A 16,601-nucleotide genomic window follows, 5' to 3' on the forward strand; every position below is an offset into this window, starting at 1 on the left:
TCTTGGGCAATGGCCCGTCACCCAGGTCACCCTGGGAGCGCGTTCATACGTGCATGCCCACAGTCACACAAGAACCAGATACACACCAGCGGCATGAAGTTAGAAAAAATAAGAGAGTCAATGTCCACATTACCCCGGCATACATTTTACAACTAGAGAATGTGGCCTTTTCTCCTGACTGTAAAAATAAAACCTACCTACTGTAAGAACATATAAAGTCTCAGGCAAGCAGAATGAAAGAAAAAAAATTCATACGAGAAAACCAATGTTATACTTGTAGTTATTACCTTTCAGTTTTCCTTTTCTGTATATACATTTTCATGATGCTATTGATGCACCTCTGTGTATTTTTGGCAGGCATATGGCTTTTGAAAAGCTAACTGCTAAATTTAAGAAGAACAACATACCATGACCCTCTTGATGTCCGATACTAATTCTTGAATGAGAAAAACCAGGTGAGTGGGTGAATTTTTTTACTGGAATTGCAAAGCTTTCATCCATGTGCGTGTCTGCTTAACTGAAGATAGTTTACACAGCTTGAGAAACATAATCTTTAGGAATTGAGATGTCTGTTTTTTGTATGATTCCTAACCTTGATATTCTGCAGTAAGTATTTTCCTTTTCCTTTTTTTATTTTTGGTTCTGTTCTTAATTGTAGAAATCCAGAAAAACCAGTTTTTTGGCCTCATTCACAAGAAGAATACTTGAATCAATGGACAAAGAAAATGAAATTTCTCTGGCATATTCATATTCTGTTCTATTTATAATCCAATGATTTTTATTTCAACAATCCACAAAGTAAAAACACACTTACAATGAAAATCATAAATATCAACAGTTACAAAACCTCAGAACTGACTTTAGAGAAGGCTTGTGAGTTTACAAGCTAGACAAACTTCCAAAATTTCCAAAGAAATGATCCTGTTCCTTTCAGACTTTTCAGAACACAGTTCAAACTCTACAGAGGTAATTTCTAGAGCAAGTAACCTTATAAACCAATACCCTCCTTAACATCAGGTTTTCCATTTACGAGTAGTACTGAACTGCACATACAGTGTGTTTGAATGTAGGCAGACAGTCAATACCCTAAAAATTCCCTCACCTCTCCTGGGCCTGCCTCCGAAGCTGCTCTGTTCGCCAGCAAACCACACATAATTTGCCTCCAGGAAAAGCTATTTAAAAGCACAAAGGTCAGGGCCAGCATTATACATACACACTTAGGTCTCCTGTCTTTCTTATTCATTCTGTGGGACCTACACGTAAGGACTTCTTCCAGAATTATGACAGTTTTTTAAGAGAGAGACAAGGTTAAAGAAAAAAAAAGCAAAAAAACTTAGTTTTGGCTATTTCACTGGGAAAAACGGTAAGCATTAAACAATGTTTAGTAACAAAGGCATCACAAATACAGCTTAAAATTCTCAATCTCAAGAGCTTCCTATGTATTAATTTATTTAAATAATGTAAAAACAAAACTCACAGATTGAATTTCTTAAACAAATGTCCTGTCCACAATTTTTCTCCTTAAGTCATAACACCCAAAAAGAAAAAAGAAAAGTAGGGATTGGCTGATAATAGCCCAACAGCTTATTTCCAGCTATTAATAGTTTAACCTCCAACAATTTCTGATTAGGTTTTAATCCAGCATCTTTTACCTTGTTTTGAAAAGATCAAAGCAAGACGGTTTTCTTCTATAGATCCTTGATTCAGAATAGAGGCCCCAGTTACAACTAGTGATTTGAGGAGCTGGCCATTTTTCATTTTTTTTGGTCAATTGATTTTTTTTTACAAAAACTTTTTATTTTCTACTGGCATGCGTGTGCGTTCAGTCACTGCAGTCGTGTCCAACTCTTTGTGACCCTATGGACTGCAGACTACCAGGTTCCTCTGTTCATGGGATTCTCCAGGCAAGAATACTGGAGTGGGTTGCCATTTCCTTCTCCAGGGGATCTTCCCGACCCAGTGATTGAACCCATGTCTCCTGCATTGCAGGCAGATTTTTTACCAATGAGTCACCTGGGAAGTCCTTAATCAGCATATAGCTGATTAATAATGTGATAGTTTCAAGTGGGCAGCAAAGGACTCAGCCATATATATACATGTATCCATTCTCTCCCAAACTCTCCTGCCATCCAAGCTGGAGAGGCTGGACTTTTAAAGCATTAAGACAATAGAAACATTTCCCCCCTAGTTTCTGTCTTTGATAACCCCATCTCTAGAATCATGGTGCTCCAAGCTACTTCGCATTGCTTATAAAAGCCTTGTTTGGCATTGAAAGTCAGCACTCCTTACTGGATTCAGAGGATTCAGAGTTAGGACTGATTCATCCCATCATTTCAATACGGACAGCAGCTTGAAATGTAGTGAGAGAAATAGTCATCTCTGTTTATGAAGCCAGACAGGCATCAGAGGCATTTCTTTCTATATGCCATCATTTTGTACATCATATGTAAAAGAAGCTGATAACAAATTATGGGAGAAAATGGAAAATCAGTCTGTCAGCTCTGATTTTTTTTCCCCTTTACACACTTAGCATTGGTTTTACTTAGTCTTCAATGCCGATTTACTGGAGTGTTCTAAGAAATTTTAGCACCACTTAAAAAAAAAATAGAGATCCATCCAAAATCCACCATGCCAGACATTAGGCTTTTATAAACCAGGTGCTTCTCTTCATTTATTTTTCATTTTTTGTTGCAAATTTCATACTTAGACACTTTAGACACAGTAATTGTATTTACACTTTAACCAAGCTGATCTTTTCTAATATTCGTGCAAAACAGTCTTCCTGTATCTCCTTCTGAATTAAAGCAGGTTTGCAACTCATTTTTTCTGCTCTTTATGGAATGCAGACACATTCTGCTAACCCAGAGGCTTTCAAAGTGTGCCACTAACTTCCTGTTTCAGGAACCCTCATGGAACATTCCACTTTCAATTTATAGTTCCCATCCAAGACCACCTTTATTTTTTCTGGGTGAAAACGCAGTACCCAACGTTACTCATACATTTAAAATGACGCTCCATGTAAGTGACCTTAAAACACCCCATATGTCTTCATTTAACAGACATCTATTTACTCTTCCACATCCTTTGACCACATGCTGCCAATATATGGGGTTTCTTTCCTAAATGGTTTTCACTTATCCAGATCATTAGCAACTTGCTGTGCAAAAAAAATTGTACAATGTTTGCTTTTAAAAATTCTCTCCCCTGCCTCACACACACACACATGCAGGGTGACTATTTTCCTAGACTAAGTTTCCTAGTCACGATTTCTGTCCCTTTTTGCTTCTTCCCTTCTACTCTAGTATATCATAATAGAAAAGAAATCTGACAAACAAACAAAAGTAGCCATCACAAAACTACACAACTATCGATATTACCTTCCAGGGAAGAAAATCATATTTACTGTGGATTTACTGAGTACCAGGAAGATAACATACATAATCGAATTTTAATGCCATGAAACATACATGGAGTAGTGAAAATAATAAAGGCTTTGGGGTTAGACTTCCAGTTCTGCTGTTAAGGAAATGAGTATCTTTCTGTAGTATTTAACTTAGCTATTTTCATCATAAAACTTCAATTTTTATCAACTCCCAAATGGGGGGTAATATTACTTCCTTTACAGGACGACAGTTGAGGCTTAAAAACTATTTTATGTAAAATACCTATACGTGAGTGATGCTCAAGAAACAGCAGTTACTGTTGTCTGCATACCCATTTTACAGATGAAGCTGTGGCTCAAGGATGAAACGAGGTGAGTTCTACACGGTAAAACTGAGACACAAGCTTGCTGCAGACAGCTGCTTCCGAAGGCTGCAGCCTCTACACGCCCCCCGCTTCTCCCGTCAGTAGGCAGAACAGAGCTGCCGCTGTTTAAGCTACATCCAGTCTGGGAATCAGACCTTTCAGGGTATATCTCCCTGATGGGGAGGTCCAGCGGGCAGTTTTGTTAACCTGAAGGACTAATGGTTTAAGGAAAGAGGGGATCAACAAGAGGAACTCAGCCCAGGTTCAACAAACCCTTCACTGTCAGAGGGATGTCCCTGAACACAGCACCTTTTCGCCTATCCCCCAACAAGCTCCCACAGGCTTACAGGCGACTCCTTGGGAGGCTGCGTGACATACCTTGACGGCCTTCTTACAGACACAGCCTAACAACCTGTGTCTCAGTTTTATCATGCAGATCTCAGTTCCCTCCTTAAGTAGGTTGCTTCATTTCTGAGCCACAGTTTCACCTGTGAAATGGGAGATGCAAAAGGCAGAGGGCCTCTCCCAGAACACAGCATGGCTTTGATGACCATGATTCTGTTGTGAAACAACTTTGGCAATGGGGCAGACGCATTAGAAAGGGCAAACGGGCCACCCGAGCAATGCTTAGTCATTAAGTCATGTCGGATTCTTTGTGATCCCATGGACTATAGCTCGACAGGCTCCTCTGTCCATGAGATTCTCTAGGCAAGAATATTGGAGGAGGTTGCCATGCCCTCCTCCAGGGGATCTTCCTGACCCGGAGATCGAACCCGAGTCCCTTATGTCTAACCTGCACTGGCAGGCGGGTTCTTTACTGCTAGTGCCACCTCCTGGGAGGCTCCTGTGCCTGGCAAAGAGGAAGAACTGGGTAGAAGGGGCAGCTTCCTAGCTGGACTCCAAAGCCCATTCACTCTCATCATCAGGAGGACTAAGGAACCTGCACAGTTACTTGGACTTACTCGTGGGCACGCCTGAACTACAGGGGAAAGCTATGCAGGAAGTGCAGGAAGGCAGCGCATGAGACCAGGCCAACATGGTCCCAACTGTCAAAGGGACCCCAGCGGGCTCCGTGTCTGGTAACATCTGGAGAAATTCATGGTACACTTACAACTCAAAGGAATAAATAAGAAATACATGTTTGTCACACAGCTTGAAAGTAAATGGTACAGAATCTATATGGCTTTAATTCAACTCTAAGAATTCAGCCATTGAGAACGCAACCATCAAGAAATGTCATATGTTCAATAACTGGTTTCTAATATCCAAAGGACATTCTGAAGGCCCACTTGGTTTAGCTTCTGGCCAAACTCACACTTTACGCTGGTTGCTTTTACTTTAGCTTAAAGAGATAGTCTCCAAGTCTAAAAGAAACTTCTGTAGCTACCCAGAGCATGGGGATAAGGCAAATGAAGTAAAGAACTGACAATGAAAGTTTAAAAATACTGTTGGAGCCTGTCTTTCAAAGTTCTCGCTGCCTTCAAGGTCTGTCTCATCAGTCCCCTTCCTCACCTTCATGAGACCAGGCTCACCTGGAGAGATTTCATGCACTCTACTTTTCGAATGTTCAGGAAGGATTTAGATGTGTCCGTAAAGAGCTCACGAGCATAGGTTAGCCCTTTCTTTGGCTCCACTTTGTTCTAACATCTCTAGTGGTCCTTGCAGATTCATGGTAATGCTTAATCTTGTCTTAGAAATATTTTCTTTTCTTTTGCAACTGAATGTCTTGTAAGTGTAGACCTACAGTCCAGGAGCCACAGACACATCTCTACCACCACCATGCTCATTCATTTATTTAGCAGAAATGGACTGAGCATCCATTGTGTGCCAGGCTCCAGGGTAGGGATGGAGGCCCCTGCTCTTGTGGCACTTACAGCCACTGTATCATCTCCTTCCATGCCCCTCTCCCCGCCCCCAACAACTCTGGGTTAAAAAGGAGCCTATCAGTGTGACATGAGAAAATGAAGGAATGCCCAGTAGCCAGCGACGGGGTCTCAGTGTGGAAGTCCAAGTCTGCCTGGAGCACAGTGCATGGGTCCATGTGAGCCCGACTTCAGTGGGGACACTCAGCTAGCACTTCCTTCTTGGTGCGTGTGCCCAGGGCTGCCGTCTCTCTCAGCAGCTCCTCGGCAAAGGAGATGGAAGTTGTCCCCATGAAGCAGAAGGACCAGAGGAACAGGCCCACGTCTTACGACAAACTGAGGTATTCAGTTCAGTTCAGTCACTCAGTCATGTCTGACTCTTTGCAACCCCATGGACTGCAGCACGCCAGGCCTCCCTGTCCATCACCAACTCCCTCCGGAGTTTACTCAAACTCATGTCCATTGAGTCAGTGATGCCATCCAACCATCTCATCCTCTGTCATCCCCTGCTCCTCCCACCTTCAATCTTTCCCAGCATCAGGGTCTTTTCTAATGAGTCAGTTCTTCACATCATGTGGCCAAAGTATTGGAGTTCCAGCTTCAACATCAGTCCTTCCAATAAATATTCAGGACTGATTTCCTTTAGGATGGACTGACATACAGGTTCCCATTTTTTAAACCCCAGTTTCTGGAGCATATTATGCGAAAGACGCTGGATCATTCTTTTCTTCCGTTCCCCCAACATTCCCATTGACCCCCCTCAAACACCTCACCACTGAAGCCTGAGAGCTCCTGGAAGGACTGGCCTGGATTTCCGTGTGTCCTTTTTTACAACCAGACAGGAACAGTCAAGACTTCCATGTGGCCACTGAGTTGCCTCAGGTCAAGGAGTAAAGTGACACCTGCAGTTACTAGGATACTCTCCCTCAGCCTCGAAAGCTCCTCAAAGGAACACTGGATTCTAGTGCTCTGTATGTGTGTGTGTGTGTTTATGTGTTAGTCACTCAGTCATGTTCAACTTTTTGCAACCCATGCACTATAGCCCACCAGGCTCCTCTGTCCATAGAATTCTCCAGACAAGAATACTACAGTGAGTTGCCATTCCCTTCTTCAGGGGATCTTCTTGACCCATGGGTCGAACCCGAGTCTCCAGGTTCCCTCTGTATTACAGGCAGATTCTTTACTGCCAAAGCCACCAGGCAAGCCCCGATTCTAGCCCTGTCTTTCCCCAGACTAACTTTGGGCACGTCACCTTCGCTGCCAAAAACTGTCTTGGGCTTCTTTGTCAAATGAAGGCAACACCATCATGACATACTAGCACTTGCAAAAGTTGGCTCTTGTTAATAATTATTAATACACACTCTTTGCATTTTAATTGTTTAGAATTTTTTTAAAATTTTAACTATTTAGAATTGTTGCGAAGCCCAAATGAACACATATGAAAGTTCCCTAAGTGAAATATACCATCCAAATACGTTTCTTATCATTGTTGGCTATTTGAGTTGGTCTCTCAGAATTTTCAGGTAAAAATTTAAATCATGCCTAATGCCGATATTAAGCATAAATGATTGCCCAAGAACACATACATATCTCCTTCCGCATTCGCTTATACAACCAATAAAAGCACATGACAGGTTTTAAAGGTTTGGACTCAGCGGGCAGAGAGGTACGAGCTGGATCCAACATCCCAAACTCTCATACACCAGCTTCTGCCACGGTATTTACTGGCAGGGCCACTGAAGGGAGGTAGGAAGCCAGGGGACTGGTGTTGCTTTCTCCTTTTCCAAATAAACAAGGCGGTTGTTAAACCAGAAGTGAATCTGATCCCGTGCAGCTTTAAGAGCAAGTCAGCTGCATTCTGAAGCAGGCGAAAATGTAAACAGAGCCCGAAACTCTAGAGCAGGCAAACCCGCCATAGGTTTCAGAATGGGAGAGTCCACGGGCCCAGGGCCAAGAAAAATGAAATGTTAGCCTGAGCCTTTAAACAGAATCGTGTAGAAGCAGAGTGCATATTTGTTTAACACACATACACAGACCTTCCTCTGTGCCAAGACCTTCCTGAACCCTCCTGAATAAAAGCTGGAATCCTTGAGACTGGTACAGAAACAATATTGTTCCTACATCGCTGTTCTTTAGCATCCACGGACTTTCCTCTTGAATGTAGAGATGTTTCTTTCTTTTCTTCTTTCTTTTTTTTTTTTTGGCCCAAGTTAATTACAAAGTATGACTATGAAAATAAAATAAATGAGCCCATTCCACTCATCCCCGTATCTGAATTCTATCATATGAGTTGCCCATTGGTTTTCTAATCCTCTCACTCAATATCTGCTGTTAATTTGTTCGCTATTGCCAGAACTTGAAGACTGTCAGCAAAATACATGATGCATCCCAAAACTTATAATTGGAAATAAAAACATCTGAAGCTCTTCTGACAGGGTGAAGTACCATGGGGCTGATCAGAACAAGGAAATGGGAGCAACCTTGTAGCTGTTTGTGTGCAAACACAATTATGTATAAATGCGGCAGAGAGTTGAATCAACACTTAACTCCCACTTTGAAAAACACTGAGAAAATTACATTTAAAGGCATGGACGAACTCAACATATTGATGATCCAAAATGAGAGGGAGAGAAGAAAGGAGAAAATATATCCTGCTCACACTTCCTTTGAAAACGCAGCTTGATGGGCTTTCTCTTGCTGTTTCAACCATTTTAGAATTTTGCTGCCTGGGACTCCATCTAATTTTCTGGCTGCAGAAGTTAAGGCACTTCCTCCACAGTTACTAAATCTGACAAATTACACCTGGGTCTACTCTAACATGAAAAAGTGTGCTCTTTGTTCCTGACCCTTGGTCAGCATAGAGATCAAATTCCTGGACGTTGGAAAGCCCCACTCATTTTCATTAAAAGCCACGGGAGACTAGCTCTGCATTTCTGTTCAGGAGGGGAACGAGGTACACTGCGGAACAATACCACTGCCATGCTCAGGTCAGAGCAAGATGGACTTCTTACTCTTTGCAGCTTGGCTACTGATCCGTTTGTACCCAGATTTTTTTCTTTTTTTTTTTTCTACATAAGCATCTTGGTAGCAAAAGAACAACTGAAATTTAAAAAGAAAAAAGAAGAGGCTAGTCAACTTTTAAATACCAAGTCCCACGAGTGAATTTATTGAAATCTGCTTGCACTAAAATGCTGGCTACAGATCCAGTAACCAAAAATACAAAGATGACTTCAAAATGCCACCTCTCCTCCACCCTGGCCAGACCAGCAGGGAGTGAGTTAGCACAGTGGCTGATAGCTGACAGATGAGAATTTTGTTTCCTCTGATCAGCATTTGGAAAAGACATACAAGAGCTGAAAGTGACCATAAGAGATTAGGAACCATCTCAGTGGCAAAGAACCAACATGAGGGATACAAGAAATCTACGAGCTTTGCTGAACAAGTGCAGAGTCCTGGGCAGATCTAACCGCCAGGCCACACAATACCTTCTTCTGTCCCCCAGAGAGAGACAGAAAAAGGTAATAGGAGAAATTAAGAAAAGCTTTAACTGCACTGTTAGTCCTGTGACAATACATCACGCCTGATTCCTTTCTTTAAGACTCCTAGAAAAATGATGAGGTGACGAAATATATACAGAAGCAACAGAATCCAGCAGAAGGCCTCCCCAGCCAGGTTCCCACCATCCACCCTCCCACCCTCCCACCTCCCCTCGGGAACTAGTCAACTCTTGCCTTCCTTCCAAGGAAACACCTTTCTTCCAGGACAAGGTACCCCATTTACTTCTTCAGTGTAGGTCACTGGATTTTCCCAGACCCATCAAACCACAGCCAAACCCTCTTCCTTGCAGATGTAATAAACACCACAGTGCACTCCAATTGCAAACACCCACGAGGGCTCAGGATTGTTTTTAAGCTATTTTCCACATACAAATTCCTCCTAAATTGTAAGTCAGGAGACACTGCATTAATTTTCTCTGGTCTTTAGGAAGCTTTCAGCGGTGCTACAAGTTATAAACATGGAATGAATATGAACTAATATACCTTGTTTAAAGCAAAACTGAGTCACAATTCACATTTTATAAATGAGTTAATAGCTCTCTCCCTGGTCAGATGGCAATTACTTTTGAGAAATCTGTGACATGATGGAAATCCTTAGTATCAAGGTTCTCATTTTGATTTGTTTTTAAATTAAAACCAATAGCAATATCAGCAAATCAGAACTTAATATTTTCTCTGGAAAAGTCATTGGGAAAGCATGGAAATCAAACTTAAATCAGTTCTAACTTACAAAACAGACTCACAGACTTAGAGAACGAACTTATGGTTACCGGGGGAAGGGTCAGTTAGGGAGTTTGGGATGGACACACACACACTGCTACATTTAAAATGGATAACCGACAAGGTCTTAGTATATAGCACATGGAACTCTGCTCAATGTCATGTGGGAAAATGAACAGGAGGGTAGTTTGGAGGAGAAAAGATATATGTATAGCTGAATCCCTTTGCTGTCCAGGTAAAACTATCACAACACTGCTAATTGGCTATATTCTAACATAAAATAAAAAGTTAAAAAAATTCTTAAATCAGTGCACATTATTTTGGGGTTGGAATTGTTGATGGGTTACTAAGCAGCCATCCACCTACTTGTGAATCCCAGGGATGGAAACATCCTTTTTGCTGACAGGATAAAAGTAACAGCTCTGGTATAAATCCCCCCAAATTTGCTTCCAATCAAATTTTTAATAATGAAAGAGGCTATAAAATGGAACAAAACATTAAAATAATCAAGCATGTCCACAAATACATGCTCTTTGAATATTCTAATTTGGGTGACTACTGAAGTGGGTGGCATCAGAGAGAAAGTGAGGCAGACCTCATTGCCCTGGTTTTACAGAGAAGCTAACGGATTTGTCACGCAGTCACCAGAGACGGAACTAAGGTTAGACCCCACCACATCTGACTCCCAGAGCGACCGTCTTTGTACAAAGGTGGACAAAGGACAAAGTAGATTGGAAACGCCAACCCCACTAGGCCAGTAACAGCTAACACTTATCAAGTGCTTATTCTTACGTCAGAAAGCCTTCTGTATGCTGTGGACGCATTAACTCACTTACGACAACCATGAGAGAAAAGTAAAATTGCTACTTCCCACTTTAGAGATGAGAAAACAGAGGCATGGAGGTATTCAGGGAAAAGTGCAAGTCCAAAAGCCGAATAAGCGGTGGAAACGGGAAATCTGTTGTCCCTGTACAGAAACACTGATGTAAGCATTCCTAAATCAACGTTCAGATTACAGCAGTTCTGGGAATATTAATTTTAACCAAAAAAATCTTCAGTGAGATCCGAACTGAGTTGGACATGACTGAACGACTAACATTCTTCCTGTATCCACTAATCAGTCCTTCTGGATACTAACTAGTAAAGCTAGAAAAAAAAATTACAGGAAATGTCTCAACTTTCTATTCTACAGAGGACAAGCCAAACTGTTGAGTAGGGGTGTGTGTATGCTCAGTCCTGTCTGACTCTTTGTGACCCCATGGACTGTAGCCCACCAGGCTCCCCTGTCCATGGAATTTTCCAGGCAAGAATACTGGAATGGAATGCCATTTTCTACTCCAGGGGATCTTTCCCACTCAGGGATAGAACTTGCATCTCTTATGTCTCCTGCATTGGCAGGCAGATTCTTTACAACTGCGCCACCAGGGAAGCCCTGGGAAGTTGAGTGAGGTGGCCAATCTGAATTCACTCTGTCCTTTTCCAGCCTTATTCACAACTCCTAGGGCATGACCAGGATACTCTTCCAGGTTGCATAAGTAAAGGCCAGTTTTTGTGCTCTCTATACACATAGGGCTCTCAAAAAGTAAGAAAGCAAATAAATAAAAATCCAAGACCCCTCTGCGATTGATTTTCTGATCTAACACTCCCATTTTAAAGATGCAAAAACTGGCTCTAGAGCCTAAGTGACTCACTTAAGTTCACATAAATACTTAGTAGCAGAGCTAAGGCCTGAAAAGTGGCAATTATTAATACTGCTCTAAGCAAACCACCAGACACTCTTCTCAATTCATTGCAAACATCAGCCAATTTAATCCTCACCATAACCCTCTAAAGGAGGTATTATTTTCACCATCTTAGAGATGCAGAAATTGAGGCTCATCCTCTATGAGTTAACCTCTTCAAAACCAGACAACTGCCAGTTGACAAAGCCAAGATCAACATGCTTCCTTATCTGGTCCCAAAGAATATGCACCAGCTTCAACTTTTCTAGAGCTGAGAACTGCAGTACCAAGAATTCTAGAACTGAGCTCTTAACATATAACTTGCAAACTGTCTGGGGATTAGTCTTGCGTGTGTGTATGTGTGTATTAGTCGCTCAGTCCTATCTGACTCTGCGACCTCACAGACTCCTCTGTCCATGGGATTCTCCAGGCAAGGATACTGGAGTGGGTTGCCATTCCCTTCTCTAATCAGTCTTGCCTGGGGAGCTTTAAAAATACAGGTCACTGGGCTCCACCTTAAGAAGAAGAATCAGCATCTTGGCGGGGGTGGGGGGCGCGGGGTGGGGGGGTGGCGGTATGGCTTCAAAATCTGTATTTCTTCAGAGTTGATCAGGTGATTCTCATGTGTAGCAAGATTTGAGAAACTCTAAGCAAGATATTTCATGAGTGTTTCCAATGTAAAACATAAGGAGGAAATGAATCACCTAAGGCTGATGGAATGTTCAGTGTGGCTGAATCTGCGTGAAGGGTAACACGGTGACCTTCCCCCAAATTTTCTGTGTCCCACCAACACACGTGCAGCCCCAGTCACACAAACAGACTTGTATCTACTGTACCAAAGCTCTGCCCTCACTGATCTTGCCTAAAGAAATCTGCATTACAACGAACAAATTCACAGCAGTGCCAAAATTCATGTTCTGTTGGAAATACAACGTAAAGGCTTCATTTCACCTTTATTTTTCTGGTTTAAGACACTTAAGCTGGCACCATGCTTTCTCAGAGTTGAGCTAAAAAAAGGAGGAGGGAAAGACTGCTGGAATGAACACTTACCAAGGTGCACCATATATCCTGAATCCCTTCACTGTTACCTCCGAGTCTTGTAAGTAAATACTGTTCGTCAGGAGGGACTGAACGTTGTCAAAGTCCTCTGGTTTCAATTTGGACACAGAGGGGAAACGGTAGTAGTCCTGTTTAACAAGGTCTGCCATGAATTCCTTATCAAATGTCAGTTCATGATTCCCAGCAATCACTATTTTATATTCGTATGGCAGGTTTCCTGAAATACAAAAAAAGAGCACCAATCAGCACGTTCATTTCCCATCACCAAAGTACAACAGCCAAGACTGCGTGATTCCCAGACAGTATCCCCAAATGAAATAGCTCACACATTCCTTCATATTTCCATGGGAACCAAAATTTATGACTACTCCTTTATGCTAACAAAAATGACAATAAACGGGAGACAGGAAGCTGCTCAGAAGCTAAAAAGCTACTAAGGAGACATTAAGTTTTCTAGTTCCATTTCCCTTTTCTGTTTGCTACAGATTCACTGTGATAAATCCATACTGTGATCCATACTTCAGAATCAACCAACAAAAAGTACTTTAGTCATAAGCCTTAAAAAAGGTCTAGACTTGGCTTTAATTCTTAAAAAATAAGCTGACCAATTGTTTCTAACAACTCCATTCACTCACTGCTAGATTTTTAGTATCACCTTAGTACAAAAGACATGGCATACATATTTCACAATTTGCATAAATCAAAGGAAGCACACAGTACAATTTCGTATGGCAAGTTAAAGTTTACCTTTTGGCTTGTGAGTAAAAAGATTAATAATGACCCCCTGATTAGAAGGCTAACTTTCCTCCCATTGGGATGGGAAAAGAAACTGTAAAGCTTAACCCTCTTTTAATATTTATGGTATGGAAATGTGAGTTCGCCGTGTGTGCTTTTTATGCAAAAGTTTCCTGATCAAAATGAGATAATTCTGGGAAGAAGAATGAAAGCTATAAAGGAAAACCCAAACACCAGACTTCTGCATAGATTTATAATGTTTGAATAAAGTGCAGATCATACATATTAATAACTCATCGTGATGCTATAAGAACCAAAATCCAAAGGGAGATAGTGCCCGGCAGCTGTCCCCATCCTGAAATTAATGCCCTTTTCTCTTCTTTGTCATTACGTTTCCCTCAAGCCTCACCACTGGGCAGCTGCTCATTTTATTTTATTTCATTTTTATTTTGAGGAGGAAAAGGGTGGGAAGACAGTGCCTATAATTCCAGCTTCCTGAGACTCCCGGGTCCAATGCAAAATTACTGTTTCCTGTTATTCCAGGAAGAATGAAAGTTACCACTAGCAGGAATTGGATATATTTGTTGTAAGAATTCATCCTTACCAGCAAGCCAGAGTCAATGAATCAATTAATGAAGCTTACAGTTGGAGACAGAATTATATTTGGGGGGGAGGGCAAGTTTTTGTCACAGGTCCAGTTGGATTTCACCAATGCAAATTGTAAACAGTATTAAAATTGGATACACAGAATGTGGGCTAATGGGGAGACTTATGAGAGAGATGAAAACAGGCAGAAAATAATACTGCAGGAAGATAAAAATGGTGGCTAAGTACCAATGGATATCCTTGACTACTGATCCACAGAGCTGTGTGGCATGCCTTTGGCCTCAGTTATTCAAAAGGCTGCAGTGAAGAGCTCCGAAAAAATAGGAAGCCTCTCTCAAGGACACTTGACCCACTGGTGGCCCAGTGGTTAAGAATCTGTTTGCCAATGCAGGAGACTTGGGTTCGATCCCTGGTCCGTAGGATCACACATGTAGCGGGGCTACTAAGCCCATGTGCCACAACCACTGAAGTCCGAACGCCCTAGAGCTGGTGCCCACAATAAGAGAAGTCACCACAATGAGAAGCCCACCCACTGCAAACTGGAGAGTAGACTCCACTCACTGCAACCAGAGAAAGCCCAGGAAGAGCAATGAAAACCCAACACAGCCAGTAAGTAAATAAATAGACTAAAAAAAGAAAGTAAGAAACTTCTCTTAAACACATGCAGAGCTTATAATCTGCACTAGCATAAGGCAATAAGATTGTGATGTATGTTGCAAGTTACTCGGATAAAATGATGATATTTTGCACAATTCCCTACTCTTAAAATACAGATAAAAGATGTATTTAGGAGTCTGAAAATTCCCAGCACTGTACATGATAGAAATTTCTGAGATGCCCCATTACTTCAACATCATGGCTCTGTGACCCCACTGGCCCAATACTACCTCCCCGGACCCACCTTCCTCCCAAGGCTGGAACAGAATGAAATGTTTTCCTGGACAGTAATCTGCTCCAAGGCAGGTCCTACCTGACTGAATCTTTGAGCAACCCTATTTGTACGAGTCATGCGTTAGCTGCCAGTTCTCCTTTAATGATTCATGATGATGGACTCACTGCAAACTCTGTCTTTATGCACCACTGCTCTTGCGAGAGGCCTTGGCTTCTTGCTTTTTCCATTTTAGAGCACTGCTTCAGGGATGGGATGGGTGAGACTGGGAAACTAGGCGACCTGAAGGAAGTACTTTTCTCCCCTTCAGATCAGTGAAAGAGAAAAAAATAAAACTGCTGCAAAGTAAATCTTTCCCAGGAAGACAGGCCTCTTCAGTATCATTTAAATCACATTTTGGAGACTCAGCATAAAGAACTACCCACCAAAATGAACAGCCGCGGAAATCGTCATGATATTTACACACTGCCAACAAACTCATCTCTTTATGAGAATCCAATAGTAGTTTCCAACTTCCATCCTCTGTTACTTGTGTTATGAGATTGTCTGACATGTTTTCTTTTTTGCTGGACTGACCTTTCATCTGTAATCTGCCAACCTTTATGTTTTATATGAAAAGTGTAAGCAGGGCAGCTGACAAATCTCCTGTTACTTGATGGCATTTTCTTTTTTTTTTCCCAGACTAGATTAATTTGGAAGGCTCTGCAGGCAAGCTCCAACCTTCTTGGTATTCAAATAGCATGATTTTAAAATTGTCAGACAAAGAGGTGCCTGCCTTTATCCATTTTATTCAGATCAGGTCATCGAAGTTGACCTGATCTGAATAAAAAACCAAGGCCATATGCAGATATGCTAATGTGGAAAAAGTCTTGCTTTGAATGACCTAAAGAATTCTACCCACTAACCAGTTCTATCTTCCCCCAGACATGGTATATGTTTTACTGGTAAGATACGAGATGATTTTAGGCGAAATAGAGATGAACTTCTGAAAGAATGTCAAGTAGCTTTGTATGTTCTAAAAGGCACATTTGAAAAAACACACCAATGCAAGTAATGATATGTGGCTTCATTTTTCTACCATCTTTTCTATTTTCATTTTTCTATTTTTGTATATAAAATAGGAGATAGTTTAAAGAAAACTATTGAGCAAATAACCATATAGATAATTCAAAGATTTGGCAAAGTATTGACTACCAAGTGAATGAATGAAATTTGGGAAACTAGCCCATCTATCAGTTCAGTTTAGAGCTACAGATCGTAAGTAAGACAACAAGTTCTTGGAGGCAGCAATTAAGTCTTATTCAAAACTGTGTCTCCTGCGGTATCTATAGTACCTCACTATATCATATAAATAGATGCTCACTTAAAAACTAAAGGATAGCTGAAGTAAGCTAGGTCTTCACTGCTACTCCACAATTCTAATTATTCTTACATTCTTGCCACTGTCTATTCCCTAAGCAGCCGTCACAGAACTTCCAGGTTCCAGGCTCCATTTGACTCCCCACTTAGCTTACAATACACATCTTCTAGCCCCAAGGTAGGCTCTCTTTATTTCCCAATTGCTCCTTTACATCTTCTCATCTTTTTAATAATTGGCCTCAATGCTTTTCTTGTCACTGGCACTTTAATTTTTCAGACATCTCCCTATCCTGTTTTGGATGTCTTTATTATATTTCTCCCGCTTAGTAAGTTTATGTTTACTCCC

The 16,601-nt window shown here is 41.4% G+C and overlaps 1 protein-coding gene across 1 annotated transcript in view; it reads right to left on the reverse strand.

The window, feature by feature from the left end:
• The window catches only part of MPPED2 (metallophosphoesterase domain containing 2), a 203,448-nt gene that overhangs the window by 85,426 nt on the left and 101,421 nt on the right, over positions 1 to 16,601 (reverse strand). Inside the window, exon 4 of the mRNA XM_061140172.1 lies at positions 12,658 to 12,883. Within this exon, the coding sequence (XP_060996155.1) occupies positions 12,658 to 12,883 (226 nt within the window). The remainder of the gene's footprint in view (positions 1 to 12,657; positions 12,884 to 16,601) is intronic.

Source organism: Dama dama, chromosome 1, assembly GCF_033118175.1.
Source record: "Dama dama isolate Ldn47 chromosome 1, ASM3311817v1, whole genome shotgun sequence".
In the NCBI taxonomy this organism is placed as follows: domain Eukaryota; kingdom Metazoa; phylum Chordata; class Mammalia; order Artiodactyla; family Cervidae; genus Dama; species Dama dama.